This window comes from Apis mellifera, linkage group LG9, assembly GCF_003254395.2.
Source record: "Apis mellifera strain DH4 linkage group LG9, Amel_HAv3.1, whole genome shotgun sequence".
NCBI classification, from domain to species: Eukaryota; Metazoa; Arthropoda; class Insecta; order Hymenoptera; family Apidae; genus Apis; species Apis mellifera.
Genome location: NC_037646.1, coordinates 9154585 through 9168877, shown reverse-complemented (window position 1 = coordinate 9168877; position 14293 = coordinate 9154585). Strand labels below are relative to the sequence as shown.

The 14293-nt window shown below is 44.2% G+C and overlaps 1 protein-coding gene across 4 annotated transcripts in view; it reads right to left on the bottom strand.

Moving 5' to 3' along the window:
• The window catches only part of LOC724358 (neuroligin 1), a 72412-nt gene continuing 58119 nt past the window's right edge, over positions 1-14293 (bottom strand). For 3 of the 4 annotated variants that reach the window (XM_006561837.3, XM_006561835.3, XM_016914181.2), the window contains 9 exons: positions 14004-14089; positions 13080-13276; positions 12276-12393; positions 11794-12033; positions 9837-9982; positions 5957-6081; positions 5677-5881; positions 3949-4434; positions 2-3467 (listed from right to left, as the gene is read on the bottom strand). In XM_006561837.3, the coding sequence (XP_006561900.2) occupies positions 1325-3467; positions 3949-4434; positions 5677-5881; positions 5957-6081; positions 9837-9982; positions 11794-12033; positions 12276-12393; positions 13080-13276; positions 14004-14089 (3746 nt within the window). In that variant the 3' untranslated portion in view covers positions 2-1324. Of the gene's footprint in view, positions 3468-3948; positions 4435-5676; positions 5882-5956; positions 6082-9836; positions 9983-11793; positions 12034-12275; positions 12394-13079; positions 13277-14003; positions 14090-14293 lie in introns of all 4 variants that reach the window. The other variant, XM_026442829.1, reaches the window with a different exon arrangement.

Here is a 14293-nt window from a genome sequence, read left to right as displayed (position 1 = left end):
CAATGATTACACTTTTATTTTGCAACTCGGAATAAAATTCCGAATTCGCCTTCGAATTACTGTATTTTTTTTTCTTTTTTTTTTTTTTACAATGTCAGAAGAGACAATGAAAAAGCGAAGATAGAAACGAACAATTACGTTTCTCTAACGTATTTGAAAAATTATTATTATTATGAAAAATCACGTTACACGCATCGTATAAATGGTTATACAAACGTAACCAAGTAACAATCGGTTTTCTTTCGTCGATCGACGGCATGAAAGAAATCGCATCGCTCCGTTGGAATCGTTCACACATCGTTCCAACCAGTCTTCTCGCCGGCACACCCCTTACATCAGACAGCGGCCAGACCCTCTCCCGACAACGCTGCGTGACTTATAGACTTTGTTTTACTTAATAATAAAGTTCCAGTGGATAAAGTTGCAAGATAAATGGTACGCCAGCCGCGTACTCTGAAAAATGATAACCAGAGACTCGCCGCGACACCCCAGCTCGGGGAAACACTTTCAGCCCACGTTGCTCCGCCCGTATAACGGTATGAAAATCATTTTACCTCGTGTGCATACACCGAGCGCGTACAAGACGTTCGATAACGTAAGAAGAAGAAAAAGAAAAAAAGAAAAAAAGAAAAAGAGGGAAATATTTATTCGAGATAAGAGTAATTAAGAGAGCAATTTATTACACGGAAAAATAATTGGAGAGATTAAAGAAATAATCGGTGGTATTTAAATATGCAAATAAATATGGTGTTAAATAATAATCATTTTAATTAACGTAGCGTAGATTAGATTTAATAGGCATATCGTTTATATAAAATTAATACTGTGCATGACGATTGCGATTACACGACTAAAGGTTAAAGAAACGCTTTATTCCAAACGGTTTTGTTACTCTCTTCGCTTTAATGATTGCGAATATTCCCGGATATGGTACAAAAGAAAAAAATTACATCTACCACAAATAATAATAATAATATTTAAAAACAATAAAAATCGTTAGAAACTAACACGCTTCGATCTCATCACGATCTTCGTATCGTTCGACGAACATCGTACATCGCTTCGAATCTCAATTTCGTGGTCCCTACAAGATATCTCCTCCTGTATCGTTTCATCCTTTACAAATCTCTCCTTCCCAGACGGGCAAAAAGAAAAAAAAAAAAAGGGAAAAGAGACCAATTACTCTCCCTTTCCTCGTTGCAGCCATCGGCAAAGGATCAGAGCGTCGAGTGGACGACCGAATAGTTGATTCGAAACATAGAAAACTACTCAGCCGAATGTAACAACGGTCCGAACAATGGCGAAAGAAGCGATGTACACTTGCTCACTTTTTGCCCGCCGGTTTCTTTTTGATCGTGTTCAAGGGCCCGGCCCCCGACTCGACGCTCGAACACTTTTCACCCTCCTTCCGTTGCAGCGTAGGAATGCTCGACTTCCCATCGCAGGCCACGGTCACGTTTACCACTTTGCCGCTGGCCACCGCCTCCACCCTGTGCACCACTTCCGCCTTCTCGGGGTACGAGGGGATGGCCCCCCTCTCGGTTCCGCCCTGGGGCTCCTCTGCGCGCCTCGAGAACGAGGGTATCCTTGTGATCTTCGGTTTCTCCTTCAACGGCGGCTTTTCCCTCTGCTCGCCCGAGGGCTTGTCGCTCTGGCAGCTCTGCTCCAGAGGGGGCGGGATGGCCGACACTTTGGGAATATTCCTGTGATGATCCCTGCTCCTCTGCAAGCTGGACGTAGGCTTGATGATGATCTTCGGTTGTTTCAAGCTCGAGGAGGACGAGGTGGAACCCTTCGTGTCCCTGGCCGTGATTATTATTCGCGGCTCCTTTCGCGGCTCTTGACAGCTCGGTTGACAGCTCGGCAATGCGGAGTCGGGAGAGGAGCACGAGGTTAGGGGGCAGTCGGATTCCAGTTGCTCGGTCGAGCTGCTGTTCGATCTGCTCGATGATTCGTGCGGCGCGGAAGATTTAATTTCTCTGTTCTCGAGCCTCTCGTCGGGGGTGGTGCCGCTGGCCGACAGATTGACCACCGTCCGATTCAAGCTTTGATTCTGTCCGAGAAGATTGCCCACCCTGGGCGTGATCACGATTCTCGGCTCGGGACCGGGGATCCTCGTGTCCCAATTCGAGCCACCGAATTGAGGCTGCCTCTCCACTTCTCTGATGGTGATCCTGGGCTCCGAGGACGCCGTCCCTATACAGGTATCGTTCCCGGTCGGGGTCGATTTGTACCAGTTAGGATTACCGATACCCGCCTGCAACAAGGCGATCGGATTCCCTATGTCCTTGCCCACGCTCTGGAAAATCGGTTGGCCGATTTCGTGACCGGGATGGCACATAGCGTTGCTCGAATAAATCGTGTCCACGCTACCGCCCCCGCTCTGCACCCTGCTCGACCTGTTGTCCATCCTACCGTCGTCCAACGAGTCGATGATGCTCGGGTCGGAATTGTTCTTCGCCGAATAGTCCTGCCCCCTTCTGAGCAACGAGCCAACGTGAAGATTAGTAACGATCGTCTCTGTTTCGGATTGATTCTCGCTCTCCTCGGCGAACTCCAAGCTCTTGGACGGGCCGAACGTCCTCGGCGGGGGTTGGGGGGGTTGGTGAGACGACGAACACGAGTGGAATCCGCTTCTGTAATCCTTCAACGAGCCGGCGCCCTGTTTCGACGCGAACAAGCTACTGGGCGCCGGCAGGGATCGCCTTTTCTCGATGTCTGGCAGAACTTTCGGGTAGTTTCTCCTCTTGATGGTCCTCAGGGCTTCTTCCGGGCTCACGCACTCCCTCTCCTCCGGGCTTGGCTCCCTGCAGGTCACGTTTATATCCCCGCAAGTGTCGGCGGGTGGCGGGGGGCAGTTGACGCCGAACGTAGTCAACTTGGGCCCCATTTTCATGTAAATATCTTCGGTCTGATCCTCCCGATTCAATTCGGGGCGGGGCAGGCGGGATTTCAACTTGGGGTTAATCTTGGCGTAGAGGCTGCTCGTGCTCCCCGAATCGGACTCGTAAATCCTCGGCGTGGAGAAATTCGGTTTCACGCTCTTTAACACGTTTTCCATCGGTAACGGGTCGCTTTTCGAGTGATGGTGCTCTATGACAACCACCTGAGGAGCTGTTTGCAACTGGCTGGGATCGATCATCGGATAATCGATACTGTTGTCGAACGGGTCGACACCCGGCTCGACGCCCTTCGCAAGCTCGATAGGCATCTGGTTCAGGATCGATTCGGTTCTTGCCGCGGGTGTGGCGTCGATAGCCACCGATACCTTCGGGACCTTTGATTTCTTGCCAGGACGCACGATCAGCGTCGGATCTTTATCGTACCGCGCCTCCTCTTTCCTTTCCTTCGACAACTCCTCCTCCAACCTTTTCTTCTCCTTCTCCTCCTCTTGTTGCTTCGTCAATTTGTCCTGATGCTCCTTTTGCAACGTTTCCCGCGTCTTCCTGAGAAACCTGGGGGAACACCTTTTCCAACAAAATATTTTAGCCAAGTAAAAAAAAAAAAAAAAGAAGAAGAAAAGATGAACGTTTTGGATCGAGATGACGCGTAGAGATTAATCGATGATAAATCAGCGAAGAAAGAGACGAGCGAAATAAGTTACGAAGCGGTCGAGAGAGAAGTTGGAAAACTGTGCACAGCTCTCCAATTTCAAGGAACAGAGGAGCAACGATTCAAACTCGAAGAAGAAACTCGGTCCAAAGTGTTCGCCGATCGATCTCTATCGATCTCTCCGTGATTAAAGCGAATTTCAACGGCGCGGAATCGAGGGTCGAAATCGTAGGGCGTAGCCGAGACATTGATTCCGATGAATCAGCGAAACATCAAAGTCTCTTCGGGAGCGAGCCCAACTCGATTCGATTAATTAACTCCTCGACGACGGATCGACATCGTTGCGAAGCAATGGTGAAAAGACCGAGGCCGGATCCGATCCGATTCGAAACCTACCTGTGCACTATCTCCTGTTGTATCCATTCCCTAACCTTGATGTGGGTGTCTATGGTGGATCCGGAACTCTGCCTCGACAATTTCGACCGTCTGCCGAAGTTCGAGTTGTTGTCGTACGCCTTGTCGTTCTTTATCACGTCGTTCAGATCCGGTTTGCTGTCGCTCTTGTAACCAAGCTCCCCATAATGGTTCTCGTATCTGTCCGATTTCGCTTCCTTCTGGCTCGCCCGCCTCTTCACCCCTGCCCCCTTCATCTTCGTCTCCTGCTTCTTGCAGTACAGATATAGGCAAGCCGTGAAGTTGATCAGCAAGAATAACGCGCCGAAACCTGTCAGCATAGCGATTACGGAAGAACTCTTGGGCGCGCTCGGCTGTGCGATCGCTTCTTCCTCCAACGATTGGGGGGAGGTGGCGATCTCGGAGGTCGTCGATCTCTCCTCCGCCGTGATCCCTGCCTCCGCCCCACTCCGACTCCCCTCTTTGAATCTGCAACGCGAAAATTCGACTCGAGAAAAAAAGGGAAAAACTGGCTGTTGGTTAAATGAATCAGAGAAGAAACGGAGATGTTAATTTTTACGAGAAGACGCGAGAGCGCGAAAGTTGGGGTGCGAAGTGCAGGTGTTGTTTGCAGGGAAGCTTCCTCGAAGGAGGAGGAGAAGGAGGAGGTGGGAGAACTTGTATCGTTCCAGGAGTACACGCGAGTTTGGATTGAACTTTAGTTTGCTAGTTTCTCAGATTTGTACGGCCTTGTACAGATATTCATAGACGGGATTGCGAGTAATTCGATAAGGTGTTGGAATTTAACCAGTTACTTGTTTCGAGGGATTAAATCACGGTGTGCTTGTTTGTTCGGGGAAAATGCGGGGCCGTGGTGGTGGTGGTGGTGGTGGCGGGTATCGTGGCTGCTCCCCGGAATGTTAATGAGTTAAGCCTTCGCGAAACTGGAGCGAAATCTTTCCCCTCTTTGTGCTTGCGTTTTCAAATGAATCCCGTTCGAATAACGGCGCGCGAAATAATTTAACACGTTGGGGGACAAATAAGGAAGCAGGACGCGGCGCGGTGCAAGTGACGTTTCATTAAATGTTGGGCGGTTTGATAAACGGGGCGGCTCGAAATAACGCCGCGCGAAAACCAGTGCTTTTAATTTTTCAATCGATTCCCGGACCTGAATTTTTCACGAGACAACGACAGAATAAATAACACGCATTTCACCCGGTTTAAAATAAACAATGATTGTCGCGTCGTTAGCCCGCTCGTTAATTAGACGATACGTTTAAACGCGGATGCGATACGTGTAGGACAAGTGGCGGAATTAAATTGAATTATTTCTAGAAAAGGATATATATATGTATATGTATATACATACGCGACAGATTTATCTTTCGAACTCTCTAATTTATAATTCAAATCATTCCCTCTCGAAATGAGACGATGCTTTTAGCGGAGAGCAATGGCCGCGCCTGGATTAACGCAGAACCGCGTTTAACTGCGTTTTTATTACTTAAAAATGCCATCTATATTTCACAATAATATTTCAAAATTTAAAGAAGAGATGAATTTCGTATCAATTTTTAACGCGACGAATGAACGACACGAAATGCATAAAAGATGTAAAAGGTTTAAAAAAAAAAAAAGAGAAAAGATGCAAATAATATTTGTATCTCGTACATTGAATTTTTAGGAGAAGGAATTAATCGAGAGTTAATCAATGATGAAAGGGTTACCAACCTGGAACCGTACGTGTCATAATCCCTACTCGCATTCGCATATTTTCCAATCCCATCAGCGATGTCGAGAATTTGCGGTCTCGGCCCTTTCGGTCGGATCGGCAACGGTATGTCTTTGCCAGGATGAAGAAGCATTTTGGGTAGATGCTCGTTCCAGAATTGCATTTCAGCAAGTCGGTACTGCATACCCGTGCTCGGCGGAATCGCTGTATTCATTTACCATTCGTATATTTCTTTAATCAGTGGTCGGCGTAACCGGCAAGACAATCTTGAGAACTTACTAAGATTGAGGTACCTCTGATTCTGAGGATCGTACTCGGGCCAATCGATGTCGTACTGGCTCAATTCCTTCAGCCCGTTCCTCATGTACGGATATCGCTTCGAGATCGCTTTCACGTTTGGATTCCTAGTAATTGAATCGCAAAAATTGTGAAGAAGAAGAAGAGGAGAAGGAGGGAGAGGATAAAAGAAATATTTTCGATCGTTTCCCCTTGATATCGACCAAGCGTTTAAACTCGATCGAGGCACGATCGATTCTCGTAAAATCGCGACACCGAGATTTCCATCGAATTTACAGCGTTCTCGAGTGGCGCATCGTAAGGATAAAATACCTTTGACCCGCGATCGTCGAATATTTTTGTCGCGGAGGATTACAAGCTCGCGGCTCGTTCTCGGTGTCCAATCGGAATCGAATACCGGAATGAAAACCAAAATTGCGATTCCGCGATGTTTTCAATAAAGTCCCGGGCAAGGATCGTTCGAAGCGACATTCCCAGCTGCTCGAGCTTCAACGCTCGCAAAATGATATCGTATATCCACGCTCGGATATCGGAAAACCAGTCCAATATCGAAATTTTGATACACGATAACTCTACTCCGTTTCTGCTACGCGATACTCGCGCTTTCCTCCCACCCGACTTGTGCCCGGAAACTGGTATCTCAAAGGGAAAAAGAGGGGGGCCATTCCCAGGCGACACACCATCACTCCCTTCCGAACGACTGTGATCGCAATTTTACCGTTCACGGCCCATCGTTTCTTTTCTTCTACGATTCTGAAGCGCGAGCATAAAATCCACCTGATCGTCGGATCCGCCGATCGAGATCGGACATCATCAACAGTGTCGGAAATTCTCCCTCCTCCAATTTAAATCGAACTCTCTATCGATCGATCCCTTCCTCTTTTCCATTCCGCACCTTCGAATTTCGGATCCTTTTTCGATGAAGAAAGCCGGAGAAATGTTAAACATATCGTTGAATTCGAATATAAGATTTCATCAAATACACGAAATTAGCAAAAAAATTAATCTATTTTATATTCGATCGAACGATTGAGCAAGATATATCGCGTTCGAACGGTGATATCCGTTTCGAATGCGACGAAGAAAGAACGGAACAACGTTGTTAACCATCGTCCCGTCAAACGTTCCCTCTTTCTTCCAACTAAGTAAGATAAAACAACCACGCCCTCCACCCACGTAGCGCGTCGCAGCATCCATGCAAGATGTATTTCTTGGAAGGAGGCGTGACACGGTGTCACGCTCCGATATCGATCGGCCGGTGTCACGAGCCACACACGTGGCGTTTACTTGGGCCGCGACCGCGTGCATTAAACAGCTTTGTTTCGCTTAATTGGATCGACCCAGTTCCTCCCCCACCGCTGATCTCACGTCGCTGATGTCACGATGCATATGCAATTTTGCCTCGATCAAAGAGAGAAAGGGGAGGGAAAAATCTCTCGAGTTTCCCCGCCGATGGATGGGGGATTATATCTCGCGGATATACTCAGATGTTGATCCATAAACGAACCATCTTGCACGGATGAGAGGATAATGTTGGAAAGGCGCAACGCCGTTTCGGGAGAATCGTTCAAAGTGTTGTCGATATTTCACTCGGCCGCAGTTTTGCAAAGAAGGGTGGAACAATCGTAGAGATGCTCCCCTATCGATACGCGGGAGGATCATCAGGATGGGGGGGAAAAGAGGTGAACGAACGAATAAGAGAAGGAACGAGGGACGAAGAGAAACGACTTTACAATACGATACACGCGAATGTATCGGTGGTGGAATTTTCATTTTGCGAAAATTATCTCGTGACGCGCGCGATGAAATACGAGAGAAATTTCGCGCCGCTATCCGAAGATAAAACATCGGAATCGATTGGTCATCGGGATTCCGGAGGGAATCGACGTTTGTCCCTCCCTTCCCCTTCCATTCCCGGAAATGAAATGTACCGGTAATTTGTATATGTTGGTAATCTTGCTTGTATGGAGAAAATTAAAATGGCCGACGTGTCGGATCGTTAATTCACCAATAACCGGTGTCCGGGATAACAAGGCTCGGATCGAAGGCACCCGCCGGTTCGGGATCGATCGTCCAGATCGTTTCATTCCGGTTCAACGTTTCCATTTCCGTTGTATAGTAATTTTTAGATTTTTCTACAACCGTCCATTCTTTGCGCGAACTTGTTCTGTCGGGTTATTTCCAATAATAAATGGGGCTCTTTTCGATTGGGTTAGCAACGAAATTACTCGGATGTTAAATTAGTTTCGAGAAAATATATCGGATCGTATCGTCATTCTTTCGAATTTTTCCTCCCTCCCCCTCCTGCCCCTCCTCTTTCGAGTACATCAGTTACCGACAAATCCGGGAGTAGAAGAAGAAGAAGAAGAAAAAAAAAAGAAACTTTGAAACTTTCGAGAGATCAACCGTAATTGAACGATATCCATCTCTTAAAGATGGTAATCTAAATTCCCTTTGAAGAAATTCTGAAATTAGATATAAAATTCAGCTCTCGGTCTATTTGACGGTGGAAACGATCGAAAGGAAGGAAAGGTTTAATCATCTTTCTGTTTCCAAGGGTTTCCAATTTCCAATTTCCACTTTTTTTTTCTCTCTATTCCGATATTCTCCGGTTAAACAAATTAAACGTAAAAAAAAAAAAAAGATTCTTCGCTACTTTTTTCACGCGCAAGGCTTCGTAATGAGTTGCGGAACAACAACACGTTCGAATAGTAAATAATGGGAACCGGGCCGAACTAGCCCATTTAACTTACGTTTTAATTATCGCGCTCCATTTAGCAGATGTGCATTTTAGTCATCGCGATTTACGGACGTCCACGAATTGAGTCTCCTATCGATAGAGTGATATCGCAAAAAAAAAGAAAAAAAAAAAAAAGAAAAAAAGAAAAAGTGAACAAGATTTGACGATTCTCGAGTACCGTTGAATTCGAGAGTCGAATGAAATCTGTAATATATAAAATTTTATCATCATCTGTTATTTCCACTTTTCAGAGGTATCAAATATTTTTAACTTTTTGGATATACAATTTCGCAATTTATTTAATATTTTTCAATTTCTCCTTTTTCTTGTATGCCATTAAAAACGCAAACTTGTTGATTTCTTTCGTTCCAAGGATTGAAATTTTTTAAAAAATGATGTTAAATTTTTAGCGCGATGAAAATTGGCGCAAAGTTCGATTATACCTGTTTATACCCGCCGGTTAAAATTAGCGAGTCGGAGCGAAGGTTGATTCGACTCTATCGTTAAATAATAAATTCGGGGAACGGCGTTAAACCGTCGTTTCCATTCACCTATGCTGTTTTCCCGCCCTCGCCTCGACTTCGCTTCGACCGTTTTGCACGATAAATCTCGCAGAATTTTATACAAATAATCCGAGAGCACTCGGGATAAAACTGGGAATTTTGAGCTCAACCTGTGGAAATTCATTATCAGCCGGTCAACGGAAAATAGAGTGACGCCCCTCTCAAACATGATTTTCAATTATACGGGTCTCTGAATATTTATGTTTAACCATTCCCGGTTACTATCCACCCGCTCCACGAGGCTTGTAATTATTTTTCCAAATAGATTTAACCGCGACCCTGTTAAATCTCCCCGATGCTCGTTTCTCGTCGCATGAATGGACGTAATGGTCGTTCCCCGCGATTGGCGAGAATCATAATTTTTATTGAACGTTTCACGCCGTTTTATTTCATCCAATGTCGGGAAATCTCTGGGAGATGAAAACGAGGGCGGAATAACAGAATGCTTAGAGGAGATTTAACATAGTGTCCGATGATATCGTTTCTCTGGACATTGGCTATTCTTATAAATTTATCGATTCGATCGATTTATTATTTAGAGATGGCGGTATATACTTACCCTATGTAGGCGAAGCTGCACCACCAGTTCATTATAGCCTCGGAGAAGAGAGTTTCGCCGATATCGTATCGGCCACGCAACCCATCGAGAGGAGCGCCCAACAAATATGGCAACTCTTCGCTGTGCACGGTGTACTTGCGTTGTTGCTGCAAATACACAAATTTGATATAACACGCTCGTGAAAAAAAAAGAGGGGAAGGGAAATTATTATATTACAACTTCTTCCTTGTAATCGATCAATCACACGACTTCGAGTACTCGAGTCAAAGAATATTAATCGAATCTGTTTTAAACACACGTGTATATAAGTATATCTACGAATACAAATATCGATGGAGTGAAATTCGTGGAAACAAGTGTATTCGAAAAAAGGTATTGGTATTCCAATTGTATTAAGAATAATATTCGTAGATATCGTGATTGTGCCACAAGCGCAACGTGGCAACGCGATGCCTGTCTCGCTGCCTTTCTTTCGTCCGTTCATAAATTGCAATAGGTAACGACGAGCAAGGTTGGAAACGTTAGATTCGGTTTAACGGCACAGGTCCCGGTCACTGTACTCTTGGACGTGGAGCGTAACAGGCCGGCGTACGCAGCGGCGATAAAAATAGTTGGACGGCGTCCAAATGGGCCGGGATTTTTCTATCCGACCAACCTGGCCAGAGTAGGTCACGCTCCCTCGGACCAGTTTCCGCCTAGGAAACTCTCGCCGGCGGAAAATGAATAAAATGCAAAGTACACCGTCTAATCGTACGTGCTCCAGTTTCCACGGAACGGCCCGCCTCCGATTTATACAGCTTCCTTAATATTTTCTATCCGCCTTCTTCCGGATCCTTGACCCGCCCGAATTCGTCGTGCCCGGTGGAGATCATCCCGTTATCACCCGTCGAACCGCGCCTCTTGAATAGGGAGCGGACCTTTTATCATATTGCGATTTCATGGAGCTTCGACTCCGTGGAAAGCTTCATCGTCGAAAGATTCGCTCGAGTTTTTTTAAGAATTTTTCGATCCCTGTACGAAAGATTCACGATTCGAAACAGTGATTGTGCTATCGTACATCGTTGAAAGATTCGCTCGAGTTTTTTAAGAATTTTTCGATCCCTGTACGAAAGATTCACGATTCGAAACAGTGATTGTGCTATCGTACTTTAATTTTGCAATAATTATTATTATTATTATTTTTTATATATATATATAAAATAAATATATATATATTTTTTAAGAATTTTTCGATTCCTGTACGAAAGATGCACGATTCGAAACAGTGTGCTATCGTACATCGTTGAAAGATTCGCTCGAGTTTTTTAAGAATTTTTCGATCCCTGTACGAAAGATTCACGATTCGAAACAGTGATTGTGCTATCGTACTTCAATTTTGCAATAATTATTATTATTATTATTTTTTATATATATATAAAAAATAAATATATATATATTTTTTAAGAATTTTTCGATCCCTGTACGAAAGATGCACGATTCGAAACAGTGATTGTGCTATCGTACTTTAATTTTGCAATAATTATTATTATTATTATTTTTATATATATAAAAAATAAATATATATATATTTTTTAAGAATTTTTCGATCCCTGTACGAAAGATGCACGATTCGAAACAGTGATTGTGCTATCGTACTTTAATTTTGCAATAATAATTATTATTATTATTTTTTATATATATAAAAAATAAATATATATATATATATTTTTTAAGAATTTTTCGATCCCTGTACGAAAGATTCACGATTCGAAACAGTGATTGTGCTATCGTACATCGTTGAAAGATTCGCTCGAGTTTTTTAAGAATTTTTCGATCCCTGTACGAAAGATGCACGATTCGAAACAGTGATTGTGCTATCGTACTTTAATTTTGCAATAATTATTATTATTATTATTATCATCGAGTGATCGATCGAGAAGAAGAAGGTAAAACTAGCTAATTCCAAAAGATTACTTACGCCAGAGTATTCCTGCGTAGCTTTCGGATGCGCGAAGACGTACATGTAGCTGTTCGGGTTCGCCCTCGAGTGCAAATTCGCGGCCATTATTAAGGGGGCGACTGTACCGCTGTCGGATAGAGCCTCGAGCACGAGATCGCGATTCTTCAGCATGTACTCTCCCTGAAATCCTGGCGAGAAATCGCCGTATTGTTCGAGAATCTTGGACAGGATTAATTCCGCTTCGAGCTCGTGCGTCGCCTGCCGACCAAGAAATATCGCGTCACTTTGTTATCGGCAACATCGGCCGAATTTCGCGCGGTTCAATATCGTGTACAAATATTCCTATCCGCTCCTCCCGCACGCCCACGCGTACACCAATCTCTCTCCCCTATAAATCACGAATCGACGGAAGAACGAAATCCGGGACGGGGATTCCGACGGGATCCAACGGCCGGGAAAATTAGGGGGAGGGGGAGGAGAAAGGAATGGAAATCGTGTACCTTGGCGTGCTCCTTCAACACGGCATCCCTCTGACCTTCCGACATCCCGTGCATCAGATCCACCGGCGACAATAAGTGATACTTCTCCGATTCCGTCACGCCGTACATCAGATCGAACCTGTTTACAAACGCGCATTTTTATCTATGAATTTTTCTCCAATTTATGCGAGGCATAAGGTATAGGTATATATTATATATTATATATATATCTTTTTACTACGAGAAACATATTTTTCTAAACGCACGTTGGACTATTGAATTTATATTACGCCGCTGCGCGCACTTACTTCTATACGTATCCAACTAGGCCAAGTCGTAACTTTGAAACGATAGATGGACGAAAATTTCACCCGAGTAGAATTGAATAAAAGTTTTTCCAACAGCTTTTTCGAACCCGTCGTTTCAAAGTCGACTATAAATTTTCGAATTCCAACCATTTTTACACATATCGGATGTAATGGAATTTTTTTATCCTTAAAATGCATTTAGGTAGCAACGATAGATCGAGCTGCACGCAGTATCAATTAATTAAAAAGGAAAGATTAATCATTCCGAAAATATGGATAACCGGCGAGCAAAATTCACTTTGCTCTTTCGTTATTTAAATTACACATCTGGAATATTATATCGTGTAAATATATAAATAAATATCTTTCCATATCGTCGGATTTTCATTCATGCGAAAAAGTGAACTGCTGCGGATCAAACTAAAAATGCGTGAACAAACTCGTAGAGACGCGTATCAATCGTATTACGTGATATAAAACAACTTTTCGTCTAAATAATAATTATTCGACGTAATACCTGTCGAACATCTGAGGATTTTTCATCAAGTTGTAAGGCTTGTCCGGAATGACCGCGTTGTCGATCAACGGAGCGAACGCAGGGACGTAACTCGGTTTATGAATCTTCACGTTCAGCAAAGTGTCCACGTCTTGGCCGCGCAAACATATTGCCAGATCGCTGTCAGTGGTGGTGGGGCAGTGAAGGGCGTGCGCCACCTGAAAACAATGATTCCGATTCCATTTCATCGCGTCGCTCTCAACGTCGAAATCATCGACGGAAATTGCTGCTCGCGATGGAAAAAAAAAAAAAAAAAACGATATTTCGATATTCGAATCGCAATCGCGCGACCTTACGTGGTTCCGTTCGGCTCGTTTACGAGGGGCAACACGATATCGATCTTCCGTCGACAAGATGTCAGACACGTCGGGATTGAAACGTTCCGATTCGCCCCACAAGCCAAACGTCGATTCGCGTAAAATCGTACTTTCCCTTTTCACGGCCCAACCATCATCCATTGTGAGCTTGAAACCTTGCAATGTTCTTCTATATCGATCTCTATATATCGCCGTCTATATTCAGATCCGATCGTACGCTCGAAATGTAAAAAGGATTCGTTTAAATCGTAAAATGTAAATCGATTTTTTTTTCTTACAAGATCGAAGTTTGAACACAGTCGTTTTCTTTCCAGATAGAATTACGAAAAAAATTGAACTCGAGAAATCGAATCGAAATTTAAGTTCCAAGAAAACGAGTAATCACGTAATAAAATTCAAGAATTAGTGGTAAACACGCAACGTGAGTCGACGTAATGATCCCGTTTAATCGTCCATTTATACGAGTTGGATGAAAAAAGAAAGTCGTAAAAAAAAATTTAGATAAAGAAAAGCGTCGAAGAAGAAAATTGTCAGCGTGCAACAATTTTCGTTTTCGAGATTGATGTACCTGTTTGGTGATCTGCAAGGGTGCTTTCCCGATAGCATCGGCGCTTAACGCCGATCCGGACATCAGTATAGCTCGTCTGAAGAGACCTGCGAAAGATGGAAAGACGATTAATGGCCCGACTCTCTCGAGATCGCGCTACTTGCACGCGCGTCAAATCTTAAGTTTTTCATTCCACAGTATAATTATTGATCGGGTATCAAGGCGGGTATTCCCTTCGGCCAGTCCCTCCGCTGAAAAATGATCGTCGTATCCACGTTTCCTCGTATCCTTTCTTGCTTGCAAGAAAGGAT